Below are 18,313 nucleotides of genomic sequence, written 5' to 3'. Positions count from 1 at the left end.
AAAATATAACACTAACATTCATTGGAGCGTTGCAAGAGACCCTTGCTATACTACTGGCACGTGCCCGTAAAGCAGGGTAAGTGAATATAAACAAATAAACACACTATGCACTCACACACCTAGACTTACTTACTTAAATCAAAGGTGGCTGTAAATGTCTTTGTTTTACTTTTAAAAGGAAGAGTTAGGGTAATGGACACAAGGGGCCCTATACATTACTATTCTATATGTCATTCTATGGGCTAGACACGATACTCTTCATATGCTCTGGTTTGAGTTTAGATAATTGAAAGGAACACAATTGGTGAATTCTGTCCCAACACAGTCTCTGTATTTCAATCTACAGCCTGGACATACTCAAGTTGTGAGGTTCTGAGTGGCGGGAATGATGGAGGTGGGTGGCCTTGCATGCCACAATTCTATCTATACTCGTTTGGCAGATATTACTTTTCACATTGCAAAACAATTAGCAATCAAATTCAATCAATCTAATTGATTTTATAAAGCTCTTTTACATCAGCAGTTGTCACAAAGTGCTATACAGATACTCAGCCTAAAACCCTAAAGAGCAAGCAATGCAGAAGCACTGTGACTAGAAATGCCAGTAACCTAGAAACCCAGAAACCTAGGAAGAAACCTAGAGAGAAACCAAGCTCCGAGGGTTGTCCAGTCCTCTTCTGGCTATGATGGGTGGAGATTATAAGAGTATGGCCATTAAGGCCAGATTGTTCTTCAAGACGTTCAAATGTTCATAGATGACCAGCAGGGTCAAATAATAACCATATTGGTTAAAGAGGGTGCAGCAGTTCAACATCTCAAGAGTAAATGTCAGTTGGTGGCTTTTCATAGCCGAGCATTCAGAGGTCGAGAGAGCAGGTCAGAGAGAGCGAAAGAGAGATTCGAAACAGCAGGTCAGGGCCAATCATACATATTGGTTTGAACTTTGTAGTTGTAAATAACTATGTTCTAATATTTTTGGATAGAAAAAAGTCTAGGTAGCCTACTCAGCCCAGTTATGAATATGAACCTAATTTGATCCCTTTCACATTTTCTCACAAACAAATGGGCTATAAATACACAACGTTACCGCTTCGTTTACCCTGGCCAGAGGGACAGGGTGCATAGTAGACTACACTATGCAGCTTCTGTTGTTAGTAGCCTACAGTGGATCACACTGAAAAATTGTCTCGTTTCCATGCAATACAACATGTCAGATCGCTAATGTTTAGGTATATAGGTTTTTGCTTGTGTCTGTTGGAAGTGATGTGTTTGTCAGAGGACGTGGTACTCTTACCCGACTGCAGGGAGCGAACCAGTAGCCCATGGCCAGTAGGGGCAGACCAAAGGCCACCGCCACCACCACCAGGCACTTCACAGCGATGGTCTGCTCCCTTAGGCCCGACAGGTTCTCATACCAGATCGTCAGCAGCTGCTGCTGGCAGTTGGGGTGGGCCACAAACTGTAGGGAAGGAGAGAGAGACACCGGAAATAAAATATGTACTGTAAAAGTTAATGCAATGGGCAAGCAGTCTGGGAAGAAAAGAGGCTGAGTGGCAGGCCTGGTCCTCTAGGCTGTCACGCAGTTTAGTCTGGAAAATGAGGACGAAGACCCAGTTCCGAATATATCCTGTAGGCACCAGGCGGAAATCAGGAAAAGGGACTGCTGGAGTGGAGGCACCAGTCATTGGTTGGTCATTTGCATTTTAAGTGGGCCTATAAAGTGTGTGTATGTGTGTATGTGTGTGTGTGTGAGTGTGTGCGAGAGAGAGAGAGCTTCTCATATAATCACATTAACAGGCTTGATCAAATCTGGGAGAAATGCTTTCGCCAGTGGCGGCTGGTGTGGGAAGAACTGGGGAGGCGGTGTTCCCTGTAATGGAAGTGTTTAATCAAAACCCACCGAGCCATTAATGAAGTGGACAGTTCTCGCTGTGGGTTTCCTTGACACTGTCTGCCAGCCCAGTCAATCCATAACCATTTCATAATGGTAAACATTTGGTTATTTGCTCTGTAAAGACCAAACACCACAAGATAAGAACATCAACCTGTCTCAAGGGGATGTAAATAGTTTGGGTTCACATGTTTATAATAATATGGGAAAAGATAGATACGCAATTCCAATTGAAGAAAAAGATAATGGATGGGAGTGCTGGCCATTTCCGGTTCAAATTCTAATTGTTGAATCGAAATGGGATTGACCGCCAAGCTGTTGCTCCCAGGGACTTCGAGAATCACTTGTTCAAGTTCATTTCGAGACACAGACTCGTGAATTCTGGGTCAGCGAGAGGTGCATTACCCCCTGTAGTAAGGAACAAGTTCCATCCTCAAGTGTGCAAGGTTAATGAATAACACACCTCTGTGCCTTTAGGTTTTTAACGTCATGGTTGTCCTACATCGGCTCTCCCTTTTTCCTAGCAAAAATTGAATCGGAATATATGGCAGATTAATTATGCAGTTGAATGAGGAATCAAGGCGAAGCCAGAACGGCTATAAATAAGGAGCAGCGAGTCTATTATTAAAGATTCTTTGGAAAGGGAGAAATGTGTGACATTCATACATTTTTGGGATAAGTGGGATGAGTGTACTGTGAGGGATGTACTAAAAGCTTGGGACAAGTTGAGAGGTGAAAATGAACTTTGCAGTTACAGGATAAGGACAATCTCACAAAATTGTCTGTAGCGTCCGAACGGTTTGGCCTACAAAACTATTATGACCCCTCTATGGAAAGACGATACTCTCATGAACATGTTGTTTGCACTAGGACACCCACAGGCCTCACAAGAATCGTCTGAAAGTCCCCAGTACCAGTAGAAAAAAATGTATGGAATTATATACAGTGCCTTCGGAAAGTATTCAGTCCCCTTGACTTTTACACATTTTGTTAGGTTACAGCCTTGTTCTAAAATTGAATTTTTTTTTCCCCTTCATCAATCTACACACAATACCCCATAACGACAAAGCAAAAGATTTTAGATTTTAGAAATGTTTGCTAACAATCGATTCAAGGCGATTCCAGCATCGAGTCTTCTTAGGTATGACGCTACAAACTTGGCACACCTGTATTTGGGGAGTTTCTCCCATTCTTCTCTGCAGATCCTCTCAAGCTCTGTCAGGTTGGATGGGGAATGTCGCTGCACAGCTATTTTCAGGTCTCTCCAGAGATGTTCGATCGGGTTCAAGTACAGGCTCTGGCTGGGCAACTCAAGTACATTCAGAGACTTGTCCCGAAGCCACTCCTGCATTGTCTTGGCTGTGTGCTTAGGGTCGTTGTCCTGTTGGAAGGTGAACCTTCGCCCCAGTCTGAGGTTCTGAGAGCTCTGGAGCAGGTTTTCATCAAGGATCTATGTACTTTGCTCCATTCATCTTTGCCTCGATCCTGACTAGTCTCCCAAGGGGTCTGAATACTTTCCGATGGTCACTCTATCAACTGGTTCCCCATTGATCTCCGTAGGGGGTAGTGCAGTTTTGTTCCTTCTACAATCAATTTATCTCTTTTGTTTTCTTAACGTTTTTATCAAGAAAGTTATCTGTACACCATGTACTTTAATGTAATCTCAACTAGAGGTCAACCGATTAATCGGAGTGGCCGAATAATTAGGGCCGATTTAAAGTTTTCATAACAATCGGTAATCGCCATTTTTGGACACCAATTGTGGCCGATTACATTGCACTCCACGAGGAGACTGCATGGCAGGTTGACTACCTGTTACGCGAGTGCAGCAAGGAGCCAAGGTAAGCTGCTAGCTAGCATTAAATTGATCTTATAAAAAACAATCAATCTTAACAATAATCACTAGTTAACTACACATGGTTGATGATATTACTAGTTTATCTTTCTTGTTCTGCGTTGCATATAATCGATGCGGCGCCTGTTAATTTCTCATCGAATCACAGCCTACTTCGCCAAACGGGTGATGATTTAACAAGCACATTTGCGAAAAAGCACTGTCGTTGCACCAATGTATAGCTAACCATAAACATCAATGCCTTTCTTTAAAATCAATACACAAGTATATATTTCTAAACCTGCATATGTAGTTAATATTGCCTGCTAACATGAATTTCTTTTAACTAGGGAAATTGTGTCACTTCTCTTGCGTTCCGTGCAAGCAGAGTCATGGTATATGCAGCAGTTTGGGACGCCTGGCTCGTTGCAAACTGTGTGAAGACCATTTCTTCCTAACAAAGACCGTAATTAATTTGCCAGAATTGTACATAATTATGACATAACATTGAAGGTTGTGCAATGTAACAGCAATATTTAGACTTAGGGATGCCACCCATTAGATAAAATACGGAACGGTTCCGTATTTCACTGAAAGAATAAACATTTTGTTTTCGAAATGATAGTTTATGGATTTTACCATATTAATGACCTAAGGCTTGTATTTCTGTGTGTTATTATGCTATAATTAAGTCTATGATTTGATATTTGATAGAGCAGTCTGACTGAGCGGTGGCAGGCAGCAGCAGGCTCGTAAGCATTCATTCAAACAGCACTTTCGTGCATTTGCCAGCAGCTCTTCGCTGTGTTTCAAGCATTGAGCTGTTTATGACTTCAAGCCTATCAACTCCCGAGATTAGGCTGGTGTAACCGATGTGAAATGGCTAGCTAGTTAGCGGGGTGTGCGCTAACAGTGTTTCAATCGGTGACGTCGCTCGCTCTGAGACCTTGAAGTAGTTGTTCCCCTTACTCTGCAAAAGCCATGGCTTTTGTGGAGCGATGGGTAACGATGCTTCGAGGGTGGCTGTTGTCGATGTGTCCCTGGTTTGAGCCCAGGTAGGGGCGAGGAGAGGGACGGAATCTATACTGTTATACTGGCAATACTATAGTGCCTATAAGAACATCCAATAGTCAAAGGCATATGAAATACGAATGGTATAGAGAAATAGTCCTATAATTCCTACAACCTAAAACTTCTTACCTGGGAATATTGAAGACTCATGTTAAAAGGAACCACCAGCTTTCATATGTTCTGAGCAAGGAACTTAAACATTAGCTTTTTTACATGGCACATATTGCACTTTTACTTTCTTCTCCAACACTTAGTTTTTGCATTATTTAAACCAAATTGAACATGTTTCATTATTTATTTGAGACAAATTGATTTTATTGATGTATTATATTAAGTTAAAATAAGTATTCATTCAGTATTGTTGTAATTGTCATTATTACAAATATATGTAGAAAAATCGGGCGATTAATCGGTACCGGCTTTTTTGGCCCTCCAATAATCGGTATCGGTGTTGAAAAATCATAATCGGTCGACCTCTAATCTCAACTAACTGTAATCCATGTCATTTGGTTGTGTTATTAGATCAAGCACAGTGACAACACATTAAGCTGTTGTATAAATAAATGAAATATCTGACATTTGAACTTTGGTGTGCTTTTAAAATGGTTAAAAGCGCAGTGATAACACATTTAGGTGACAACTAAATGAAAAATCTGACATTGATTTTCCATTGGAATTTGGTTGTGCTTTTAAATAGTTGAAAGCATAGTAATAACACATTGGGATTTCAACAAACTTTTAGCTGTCTTTTTGAGTGGGTGAAAATAGTTTGGAATCTCATTGATCAATCTATCTTTCCAAATATGACCTAATTCTTCCCGTTGAAATGACATGGTGTGCCCAGAGGGAAGGATCCAACATCCTTTTTAATACATTATATACCATTCATTTCTATTGGGCTCAAAACAATCTGAAACAACCAAAACAACAACAAATGCATCCACCAAATGTATAGTCACAAGCTTGATGTAGTCATTGCATCCAATGAATATAGAACCAAATACTTAACGTTTTACTACTTTAATACACATACAGTATAAGTGAATTTGTCCCAATACTTTTGGTTCCCTAAAAAGGGGGGATTATGTACAAAAAAATTCTGTAATTTCTAAACAATTCACCCAATATATGAAAATACCCTCAAATTAAAGCTGACAGTCTGCACTTTAACCTCATAGTCATTGTACCATTTCAAGTATCCCAACACTTTTGAGGCTCCCTGTGTATGTGCATTCAATATGTTGACTGTGGTTTGGTTGGAATTATGCTGTGTTACTTCTAGGCACTCTGAACAGGAAGATTATGTTTAGTTCTTATTTACCCCTGAACTTTGAGGTACAGCACAGGGATTTCTAGTATCACATCTTGTAGTTCTGGCAAAAAAACAAAAGCACCCAGCATCGGAGCAATGCAAATTGCTAACTGTTGCAAAAAGTGTAGAGACAAAATGTCGATGAAAAATGGATGGATGCTGCATACGAGACAGATAATGTTACAAAAGTTGCCCTGTGGAATTGGAAGGCATGCTCGTTTTTTTTTTGCTCGGGTGAAAGTTTGCCCGGTAATATTATAGGCAGGGCCGGTGGAGGGGTGTACAAAGGACAGAAGGGCCAGAGATGCAGGTCTGGTACACAGGCAAGTGACAATGGAATCCCTTGGATGTAACGTGGTGTGTCTTGGGAATTGTTTGGACTGAACTACTGTATATTCTAGAAATAACTTACAAGATAGAGATTAGAGAGAGAGAAGTCAACTACTTGCAAGGCCTTAGAATAGATAAAGGAAACTGTTAGCTACTTACCTTTTTCACCTCGTACTTGATGGCCAGTTTGACCCTGCTCAGGAGAGAGCGAAGGCCCTTCCCCGCCTCCTTCTCAGCAGTAACATCTCCATTCAAAATGGCTTCCACTTCCTCCGTGTCCCGACAGAGGTCCAGCACTCCCACTACAAAGTCCTTACACTGCATAGACAGCTTGCGGTAGTCATTCTGGAGCGAGGGAGAGAAAACACAGGTTAGAGCCAAGTCAGCTGGTATAGACAGGGAAATGCAAGCTCGTCTGCATAAATCTAACTTACAAAAGTAATATGTGACACGAACATAATATAAACTTACAGTGGTATTTTGTTCAGCAACCATACTGTCATAGAAGCTATATCAGTGAGAAAACAACTCCTTTTCTCAGAAAACCCTTTTAGCATTTCTGAGTAACTGAGTACTACTTGGCTGGACAAAAAGAGCCACATGCCTACGGTAGTGGTGACCCAATGGGAATATCTGTGTGTAATGATCTCGGCAGTGTTATATATGCACATTTCATAAAATGTTATTATTACTCAAGTATGAAAATCTGAAATGCATTTAAATCTTAATACTGTGCACTGTACAAGGGGGAGGTCAGGTTTTGGGACAGTGCTGAGAAGCATTTTTCTCTGCTCTGCTGACAAGTACTTTTCTCCGCTCATACAGGAGTTATAAAGGCCTAGTTCGCAAACATTGTTGATTATTAAAATGTTTATATATATATATATATATATATATATATATATATATATATATATATATATATATATATAAAATCATTTTCTAAATTTGATTTATCAGTGGGTGCTATGGATCAGATAATGTAATTGTTGCTGTTTTATCAATTGCTGTGCTGATCAATGGACAGCTCATTACCTCTGTCAAAATAACATGTAGCTTAAAGTTTGTTTGTACTTGTATTTCTTGTTGCAATAAAGATGGTGATGCAACAATAATACACATTTACAATAGGCCTATATTAAAAAATACATACAACAAAATTGTGTGTGTATATACAGTGCATTCGGGAAGTATTCAGACCCCTTGACTTTTTCCACATTTTGTTCACAAATAGACAGGTATTTTCCTTTCCATGGTAGCAAGATTTTATCTATTTTTTTCTAACTTTCTATTCAAATTGATTGTAGTGAGATAATTGATTTATTTCGGGATATGAATATTGAGTTATGTCCACATCACTGTCAGACCATTTTATTAATAAACTACACGGTAATGTAAAAGTAGTATTTTTTTGTGATCCAATACCTAATATAGTACACTTATCATAATTTGGTTGTAATCATGAGAGGTTAGAAAAAGTATCTAGATCCTCTATCAAAATTGTTGATTAAAAAAAAACATGAATTATCACAGTACAATGAAACCTTTGTTTTCAAGCCCTGGATTTCTAGCCCCTTGATATTATCGTTGGATCTGATTTTAATAGCTAATATTTCGATGGCTATAAGAAATAGATATGCCGATAGAGGACAACCTTATTTTACTCCTCTTCACAGTTTAATAGTTTCTGAGAAGTAGCCATTATTTACTATTTAACACCTCGGGTAACTATACATAACTTTAACCCATTGTATGAGAGATTCTCCAAAATTAAATATTACAGGCATTTATATATAAATTCCAGTCGTAATTTATCAAAAACATTTTCAAAGTCAGCTATGAATACCAGGCCTGGTTTCCCAGAATTTTCATAGTGTTCTATTGTTTCCAGTACTTGCCTTATATTATCTCCAATGTATCGTCCATGTAAAAAAAACCTGTCTGATTAGGATTAATAATATCCGACAATACCGTTTAAATTCTAAGCGCTATGCATTTTGCTACAATGTTTGCGTCACAACACTGATGTGTAAGGGGCCTCCAATTTCTTTAACGGACTGGATCTTTACATTTACCATTTCGGTCCTGTTTCAGAAATAATTAAATCAGACCTTCATGTTGAGTATGTGATAATATACAGTGCCTTGCGAAAGTATTCGGCCCCCTTGAACTTTTCGACCTTTTGCCACATTTCAGGCTTCAAACATAAAGATATAAAACTGTAATTTTTTGTGAAGAATCAACAACAAGTGGGACACAATCATGAAGTGGAACGAAATTTATTGGATATTTCAAACTTTTTTAACAAATAAAAAACTGAAAAATTGGGCGTGCAAAATTAGGCCTTTGATTGAGAGTCCCATATATTAGGATGTGTTTGTGTTTGTCATTGGTGGGAGATTGTTCTTTGTCTAGCATGTATGAGCCTGAGAAGACTGTCAGTATATCGTGAGTTTGTTTTGTTGTTTTTGGTATTCATTTTGAGTTAATAAATGTTCAAAATGAACAAACACAGTCCTGCTGCATTTTGGTCCTCCTTTTCCGACGATGATTTCGCCATATCGTCTGACGACGACGAAATCTCTGACAAAAATATAGCTAGCTATTTAGCTAGCTTTCCTTGTTAGCTACATAACGTTAGCTAGTTAGCTAGCTAATCAAAATATTTATTTGCATTTATTGATTAACCTCAGTTTGAATACCAACATATAGGTAGCTATATACAGTATCCTAGGTTTGTTCGCATACACTTAATATGACCGGCAGTGGTAGCATGGTGCAAGCAGCTGTTGTTGCCGAGCAACCAATCCGGTGTTAGAACTCTGATTTTCGGCTAAAAAATGATGTTAGCATTGTCAGAAATGCTACAAAAAGGTAGCACATCGTTGGTTCTTAACGGACAGAAATTGGCACTTGAGGGCGATAAATTATACATTTAATAAAAACTGTTGCGCCTACAAACTTAGTCAATCCGACTTTTTTTTAATCGAATTGTCACTTTATGGATGCTATAGTCTCGTTTTAATCTGACGTTTAGAATTTGAGCTGGGTATGAAATACAAAAAAAAAAACTATTGTGAACAACCCTGTTAAAAGATCCGGCATGTGGTTTTCGGTAACAGCCCACACAAGAGGCATGGAGTGTGTTGTGTACCTCCAATCAAGTTGATTTGCTAATTTTCATCGAGATTGGTATTATATTGGCTTAGATATGGTGATAGGGAGATTTGAATTTAACACTGAGCTTCATTCAATCCCTATAATATTATAGTACTATCATCCTATAATAGACGCGCAAATAACCGATACTCCCGAGACACCACTTTTATTTGAGTTCAGCAAAGTGCATTAATTATTCAAATGAAAATAATATCTTTTAAAAAATGTAGCTTGGAGTGAAAAAAAATCTATCACATTGTTGTTTCAACCTTGCTCTAAGAACACAATTACAGATGCATCCCTGTAGGCAGGGATTAAGAGAAAGTGACTTGTAGCAGGATAAATAATAATAATAATAATATACAACAATAATAATAATAGTAAACCGTATAGCAGCAGCATAAGTGGTGGGTGGGTGTTTGCATGGTGGTGAGAGTGTGAGTGTGTGTGTAATAGTGTCAGTGTAGGCATGATAGGCAGATAATTTTGTATGTATAGTGTATGTGGACACACCTTCAAATTAGTGGAATAGGATGCCACCTTTCCAACAAGTCAGTTTGTCAAATGTCTGTCCTGCTAGAGCTGCGCCGGTCAACTGTAAGTGCTGTTATTGTGAAGTGGAAACGTCTAGGAGCAACAACGGCTCAGTCGCGAAGTGGTAGGCCACAGAAGCTCACAGAACGGGACCGCCGAGTGCTAAAGCACGTAACGCGTAAAAATCGTCTGTCCTCAGTTGCAACACTCACTACCGACTTCCAAACTGCCGCTGGAAGCAACGTCAATAACTTTTCGTTGGGAGCTTCATGAAATGGGTTTCCATGGCCGAGCAGCCACACACAAGCCTAAGATCACCATTCACAATGCCAAGCGTCGGCTGGAGTGGTGTAAAGCTCACCACCATTGGACTCTGGAGCAGTGGAAACGCGTTCTCTGGAGTGACGAATCACGCTTCACCATCTGGCAGTCCGGCAGACGAATCTGGGTTTGGCAGAGGCCAGGAGAACGCTACCTGCCCAAATGAATTGTGCCAACTATAATAGTCTGGGGCTGTTTTTCATGGTTTGGGCTAGGACCCTTAGTTCCAGTGAAGGGAAATCTTAACGCTACAGCAAACAATGACATTCTAGACAATTCTGTGCTTCTAACTTTGTGGCAACAGTTTGGGGAAGGGCCTTTCCTGTTTCAACATGACAATACCCCCGTGTACAGAAAGGGTTTGTCAAGATCGGTGTGGAAGAATTTGACTGGCCTGCACAGAGCCCAGACATCAACCACCTTTGGGATGAATTGGAACGCCGACTGTGAGCCAGGCCTAATCGCCCAACATCAGTGCCCCTAATGCTCATGGCTAAATGGAAGCAAGTCTCTGCAGCAATGTTCCAACAGTTCGTGGAAAACCATCAAAGAAGAGTGGAGGCTGTTATAGCAGCAAAGGGGGGGGCAACTCCATATTAATGCCCATGATTTTGGAATGAGACGTTTGACGAACAGATGTCCAAATTGTTTTGGTCATGTAGTGTATATAGTACATGTAAACAGGGCTGACAAGTGACTGGTAGCAGAAATATATAAATACTTATGGTAATATACTAATGGTAATACATACAAGATTACAACCAATTGACTACAGCATTACCCCAAAAATGGAAGAAGCAGGTGGCAGCGGGAGGAGGTAGGGAACTGTTCTGTCTTCCCAATATAAAGGATCAAAACTGGCGGAGGAACAAAAATAGCATAAATAGGAAAGTATACCAGTTTAATTTGAGGACCAGGATTTTGAAAACTGTGCCTTACAGATTGCTGGGAAGAGATTTCTGGTGTACCGTTTCATGCGGTACACCATGCATGTATGAGTTGATATATAAAACGATACAAGATTCAAGACTAAAATTATTACATAGAATTCTTGCCACCAATTTTTGGGGGGAAAATTTGGGGCATACAATCATCTCAGCTCTTCAGATTATTGTGTGAGGATACACAGTCAAAATATCATTATGTTCTGGTATTGCCCTCAGGTAGCCCGTTTCTGGTCCCAGGTTCAGGAATGGCTGAAAAAAGCATAACATTAATGTAAAATTGACCCTAGAAATAGCATTGTTGGGAGATCTGGAGAGACATGGTCAGTCAATTACTAATGTACTAATACTCTTAGTAAAAGTATTTATCTTCAACTCGCAATCTGTGGATTCTATTCGATTAGATTGGAGACAAGTGGGAGTGGACTTGCTGGGCTGGGGATAGAATGACGGGTCCCAGTTTTTGACCTTGTGAGAGATCTGTCAACGTGCTCTTGAGCAGGGCGTTGACCCTGGTTGCTTCTGTGGGTTGCTCTGGGTGGGAATCTGTTAGTTGTCTGAATGTCATGTAAATGTTAAGCGGCTTCACTGCAAGTAGAGTGTATGTTTTAATATTCAATAATAAACATTTTAAAAAATCATTTTAGCAGCGTATGTGTGAGGGAGAGCAGTAGTTGTTAGCCATTTAACAGTCTTATGGCCAGGGGATAGAAGCAGTTTAAGAGTCTGTTGGTCTAAGCCTTGATGCACCGGTACTGCCGGATAGGAGCATGGAGAACAGTACAATGTGCTTTTAAATGTGATTGTTTGCTGAGAGCATTTATTCTTGATTTAATTTCCATGGAACACCTCGACGTTCAGAGTGTATCTGCCACTTTGTTCATATCTAGTGCTTTATTCTTTCTAATTGTGACCGATTGTCATAATCCATATGTCCAAAGACAGAATAGAATGGGAGACAATTTGAATACAGTCTTAGGCAAGTCCAATTCCTACATTTCCAGTTACTTATAACTGAACATTGTGATCCAACTGTAAAGTGAAGCATTGCACCATGTGGTAAGAGGCAGTGAACCATTTACTGCGCTTGATTCACTAGAACATGTTCTGATATAATCTCTCACAGAGGGAGGCAAAAGGACAATTCAGAGAACAGATGGAAGAAAACAGGTTTCAGAACAAAAAGATAACAAGCCCTGTATGAGGCCGGATATTGAGAGCTAAGTAACGTGTGAAAACCTAGGACTATACAGTGAGGGGAAAAAGTATTTGATCCCCTGCTGATTTTGTACGTTTGCCCACTAACAAAGAAATGATTAGTCTATAATTTTAATGGTAGGTTTATTTGGTGAGATCTTGCATGGAGCCCCAGGCCGAGGGAGATTGACAGTTCTAGGCCACTCCAGGACCTTTTAATGGATTTCTTTGTTGTTATTCTGTCTCTCACTGTTCAAATAAACCTACCATTAAAATTATAGACTGATCATATCTTTGTCAGTGGGCAAACGTACAAAATCAGCAGGGGATCAAATACTTTTTTCCCTCACTGTATGTATTGTCTATTTTTAGTTTAATCCTAGGTTGAATTTAAACAATAGCTGTTGATGACTTCCCAAATGCTATACAGTCCTAAATAGTATCATTGATGATATATGATTGATACAGTATGGTTACATTTCATTTGCTCTGTTAAACCTACACTTCGGAATGACTTTGATAGCACCAGTGAATCTATTAAATGGAGATTTTTCAACAATCAACATCACGATAGCACATTGGTAACAGTTGGTGACAGATATCAAAACTAAGCAGGACGGGGCTTGGTTAAAACCCTGGATGGGAAACAAGGCTATCTATAGGTAGATCAACTTTCCAGTAGGATGTGGTGCCCAGCCTATAGTTTTTTTCTTATAATGGACATTACATTGAAGATCTGACATTGTTTCAAAGGTACAAATTCAACATATTTTATACAAGGTTTGTCAATGTTTGTCAATGTTAGCTAAAAAGACTGGTATCCAGACTGCAAACAAGCATCCTTTTCTCAAATGTTCTCATTTAAAACAAATTCAGTGTAGCTTGTGCCATCATACAAGCTCAAAATGGTTGTTAATGTGTCATATGTTTAACAGCATGGAACACTTTAGCAAATTTGGATAACAAGCTTTTGTGGCAATGTGGTTCAGTGAACTCATTTTTACAATCAATACAAATAATACAAAAAAATCTAAGTTCATAAAGGAGAGGACATGTTAGTCCCCCCCCCAATCTCCCATTAACTGCTCTTGTAATTCAAGTCTCTTTCAGAATGTTTATCTGCAATGTCAATGAATTGATGTAACTAAACATATTTAGTTTATATTTAGTTTATACTCAGCCCAGTCAAAACTGTTCGCTGCTCTGGCACCCAAATGGTGGAACAAGCTCCCTCACGACGCCAGGACAGCGGAGTCAATCACCACCTTCCGGAGACACCTGAAACCCCACCTCTTTAAGGAATACCTAGGATAGGATAAAGTAATCCTTCTAACCCCCCCCCCCCCCCCCCCCCTCTGGGTAAGAGCGTCTGCTAAATGACTTAAATGTAAATGTAATATTTACCAGGGAGAAGCAATTGTGCTGCATGGTCTCTTTTTTATGGCTCTTTTTATCCTGGTGGTGACAGCAGCATAACACACACACACAGGTTGAAGATTCATTACATGAAAACATGAGGCAGAAATTAAACGGGTTGTTAAGCAGCATCAACACATTGCTATTGTGCAAGACTTTGCCTGATAACAATCATCAATCTTGTAGGTACTAGCGCTGGGCGATATACCGGTATGTATGCACGGACCGGTTTGGGTTTTTCCTTTACCTTCTAAGGGTATTTTAATGTTTGGTTTGTTAAATGTGATACGCCGTTTGTAACGCCCATAGTTTACTCCGCTACTTGAGTCATCCCTCTCAGCTCTCTCTCCATGCCGCTTTCCACAGACCTAGCCCCGTCCCGTCACTCAAGGAGCGAGTTCGTTGTTGCTTGACGAGACACTTTCGTTCAGTCTGCATGGAACAATGCAACAATGTTGATGACAACGATGTTGTTTCCACTTTGATCTTAATATACATCCACAAGCGTACTATAATTACAATATTAGTTTGTGTTTCTTACATCTGCAAACAGCTAGTTTGTATTTTCTTAGCAAGTTAAGCTAAATCGTTTTAGCCACTGATGCTAATCACTAGTTAGCTGGCTAGCTAACTAGCTAATAAAAGTGCTGAGTCAGAGCAAACGTAGCTAGGTAATACAGCCTGATACCAGTGCTGGTGGAGGCTTAAATCAGCATGCTGTTTGTGCAACAGTATATTCTAAATCAAAGAGGAATAGGCGAAGCATGAATATGTTGGCTATATGAATAAAGATTTAACGTAGCCAAAGATTATAGGGTCCCCTAGGAAACACTGAACATTCCTTTGGTTCCTACCCTGTCACAATAACTCATCCATGGCATTTTCATTCGTTGTCATGTCAAACAACACTGTATTCAAAGTGCCCATTATTATTTACATTCTAACTATAGAATTATAATAAACATTCTATTTCCATGATTCCAAAAGTTCACCCAAGGGTTTTGATCTAAATCGCAATATTTGGTTAAAAATAAGGCCTAGTATTTTTGCCCATATCATGGCAGTGTGGAAATTATCTCAAATGAGTGCAGGAACGGCCGAAATTGATGCAAATGTAGGAAATTATTTTAGGTTGAAGTTCAACTGAACATTATAAAACAATCAGAATGGAGAAAGACCCATTGAAATGATTTAGAATATATGTGTTTCCACCCTAGGGTCACACACTACTCATAAAGCAAATTTAGAACTTTTATTAATCAAAAACATAAAATATAGTGAAATACCGTCACACTGTCAAAAATGTGAATTTTGCCCATATCACCCAGCCCTAGTAGGTACTATGCCAAGAAACCGATCAAACTTGGTTATGCCATCAAAATAAATGCAGAAAAAACAACAGACATTGAGCATTAAGCTTCTGAGTAGAAGGTTTGCAAAATTCTGTAAATTTCCCCAAATTCCTAGATTTTTCAGAAAAACCAAACAATGTTGAGAACGTTCTTAGAAATAGATTTCTAAAAAAAAACTGTGAATTTAGGAACATTTCCCGAATTTTGCAATCCTGAGTGCGAGTAGCTCATAAGTGTCCTACCTTGAACTCCTTCTCGATGTTAGCCAACTTGGTCAGTTCATTGCTGAGCTCCAGCGCGGTGAGCACCGGGTCCTCGCTAGACAGCGAAAGGTAAGCCGGGCTAGCCAGGCCCCGGTAGGCATTGATGCGCAAACGTGAGTGGCTGAAAGCGTCTTTGACCTGTTTCTCGGTGCATTCTGGGCACTTGCAAAAGTAGTCATGTGGCCGCTCAATGCGCGCGCCCTTCAACAGCAGCATGTGTACCACCTCGTACTTCTGGCAGTGTGCAGCCAGAATGATGGGGGTGATGTCGGGCGAGAAGCGTGTGCCATCCTCGTCATACGAGTAGAAGTCATCGTCCTGCAGTTCACACGGACTCCGCGTCAGCCGCTCGCTGGCTTGGAAGGATGGATGGGCCAAGATGGCTTCCACGATCCTGACATACCCTTTCGAGATAGCCAGGAGTAAGGCGTCACCGATGCGTGCCAGGTTGTCCCTCCGCAAGAGCAGTTCCATCACCTCCTGATGCTCGTTGCCGACCGCAAGCTGCAATGCGTTCTGGCCCATGTAGTCCACACAGTTGACATTGAGCGTGGTGGACTCCTCCAGCATCTTGCGGACCACAGGGATGTTGCCGTACTCGGCGGCGTCCAGAAAGCGCTCCTCCTCGGCGGTCATAATGGTGGTATGGTCGTTGAACATGAAGGCCGGCCCACGCGTCGCTGGTCGACGACCCTTCTCCCGAGCCCCTGTCATCCGCCGGTGGGCGGGGAGCTCAAGTTCCGCCGCCCCTTTCCTTGCAGAGACGGAGAAAACAACATCATGGTTACTTCCTCTGTGAAGAGCCTTGACTTTTGCAAACATACTTACCACCAAGTTGACTACCAAAAAAATAAATAAGAAATTGCCCCTCTACTTGTTAAAACAAGCTGCTTTGTCCTTCAACTATAAATAGATGACTTCAGTTGTCGCCCTATGTTTTACAAAGTCTACTAAACGACCCTTCACCATTCAAAGAGACCAGTAATATAAGCTCGGAGCTAATGTTACGTTCTGGCATAAGGGCTCATCTAGGGCATCATCTTTGCTGTCTGCACAGTCTCTGTTGTTCCTTGACCCACAGCTACGTAATTCCACCACCCCATGCCACCCCTACCTTCACAATAGAATGGAGAGTGGCAGCCGGACAGCAGTGTATTCATTAGAACCCAGCCACCCCAGCCGTCTCAGTGAGAGGTGAGCCAGTGACAGAGCGTCACACAGACTGAGTGAGAAATCCTCCTGGCGTTAATAGCATTTTAATGAAACACAACAGATGCGTGAGTAATACAACTACAGGTTGCACTGAGATATCATGGGTTTCTCAGCCAGGTTTGAATCTGAGCAACTGCTCTTTCCAGAGATGAGAGTCATAGCCATAAAGCCCATTGGATTACATGTTTTTGATTTTGACTTAATAATATCCAAGGGTATTTGGTAAGTATTTGTACAATTAAAATACAATTTTATTTGTCACATACATGTGTTTAGCAGATGTTACAGCGGTTGTAGCGAAATGCTTGTGTTTCTAGCTCCAACAGTGCAGTAATATCAAACAAGGTTTTGTAGGTTTGTATTGAACTCAATGTAATATCAAACAATTTTACAACAATACACACAAATCTAAAGTAAAGGAAAGGAATTAAGAATATATAAATCTTTGGACGAGCAATGTCAGAGCGGCATAGACTAAGATACAGTAGAATAGGATAGAATACAGTATACACAGTTGAAGTTGGAAGTTTGCATACACTTAGGTTGGCGTCATTAAAACTAGTTTTTCAACCACTCCACAAACTTCTTGTTAACAAACTATAGTTTTGGCAAGTCGGTTAGGACATCTACTTTGTGCATGACACAAGTGATTTTTCCAACAATTGTTTACAGATTATAATTCACTGTATCACAATTCCAGTGGGTCAGAAGTTTACATACACATACACTGTGCCTTTAAACAGCTTGGAAAATTCCAGAAAATGATGTCATGGCTTTAGAAGCTTCTGACAGGCTAATTGACATAATTTGAGTCAATTGGAGTTGCAGTCATACCGCTCAGGAAGGAGACACGTTCGTACTTTGGTGCGAAAAGTGCAAATAAATCCCAGAACAACAGCAAAGGACCATGTGAAGATGTTGGAGGAAACAGGTACAAAAGTATCTATATACACAGTAAAACGAGTCCTATATCGACATAACCTGAAAGGCCGCTCAGCAAGGAAGAAGCCACTGCTCCAAAACCGCCATAAAAAAGCCAGACTACGGTTTGCAACTGCACATGGGGACAAAGATCGTACTTTTTGGAGAAATGTCCTCTGGTCTGATGAAACAAAAATAGAACTGTTTGGCCATAATGACCATCGTTATGTTTGGAGGAAAAAGGGGGAGGCTTGCAAGCCGAAGAACACCATCCCAACTGTGAAGCACGAGGGTGGTAGCATCATGTTGTGGGGGTGCTTTGCTGCAGGAGGGACTGGTGCACTTCACAAAACAGATGGCCTCATGAGGAAGAAGAATTATGTGGATATATTGAAGCAAGACATCTCAAGACATCAGTCAGGAAGTTAAAGCTTGGTCGCAAATGGGTCTTCCAAATGGACATTGACCCCAAGCATACTTCCAAAGTTGTGGCAAAATGGCTTAAGGACAACAAAGTCAAGGTATTGGAGTGGCCATCACAAACCCCTGATCTCAA

The 18,313-nt window shown here is 40.4% G+C and overlaps 1 protein-coding gene across 1 annotated transcript in view; it reads right to left on the bottom strand.

Annotated features, from left to right (window-relative positions):
* trpc3 (transient receptor potential cation channel, subfamily C, member 3) overlaps positions 1–18,313 on the bottom strand; it is a 98,796-nt gene that overhangs the window by 67,266 nt on the left and 13,217 nt on the right. The window contains exons 2-4 of the mRNA XM_082955845.1: positions 15,604–16,378; positions 6,598–6,783; positions 1,295–1,459 (exon numbers count right to left, since the gene is read on the bottom strand). Coding sequence (XP_082811971.1) covers positions 1,295–1,459; positions 6,598–6,783; positions 15,604–16,378 — 1,126 coding nt within the window. The remainder of the gene's footprint in view (positions 1–1,294; positions 1,460–6,597; positions 6,784–15,603; positions 16,379–18,313) is intronic.

This window comes from Salmo salar, chromosome 09 (assembly GCF_965601325.2).
Source record: "Salmo salar chromosome 09, fSalSal1, whole genome shotgun sequence".
Classification (NCBI taxonomy): Eukaryota; Metazoa; Chordata; class Actinopteri; order Salmoniformes; family Salmonidae; genus Salmo; species Salmo salar.
Note: the sequence above shows the minus strand (reverse complement) of the source record. Positions and strands in the feature narration are given on the sequence as shown.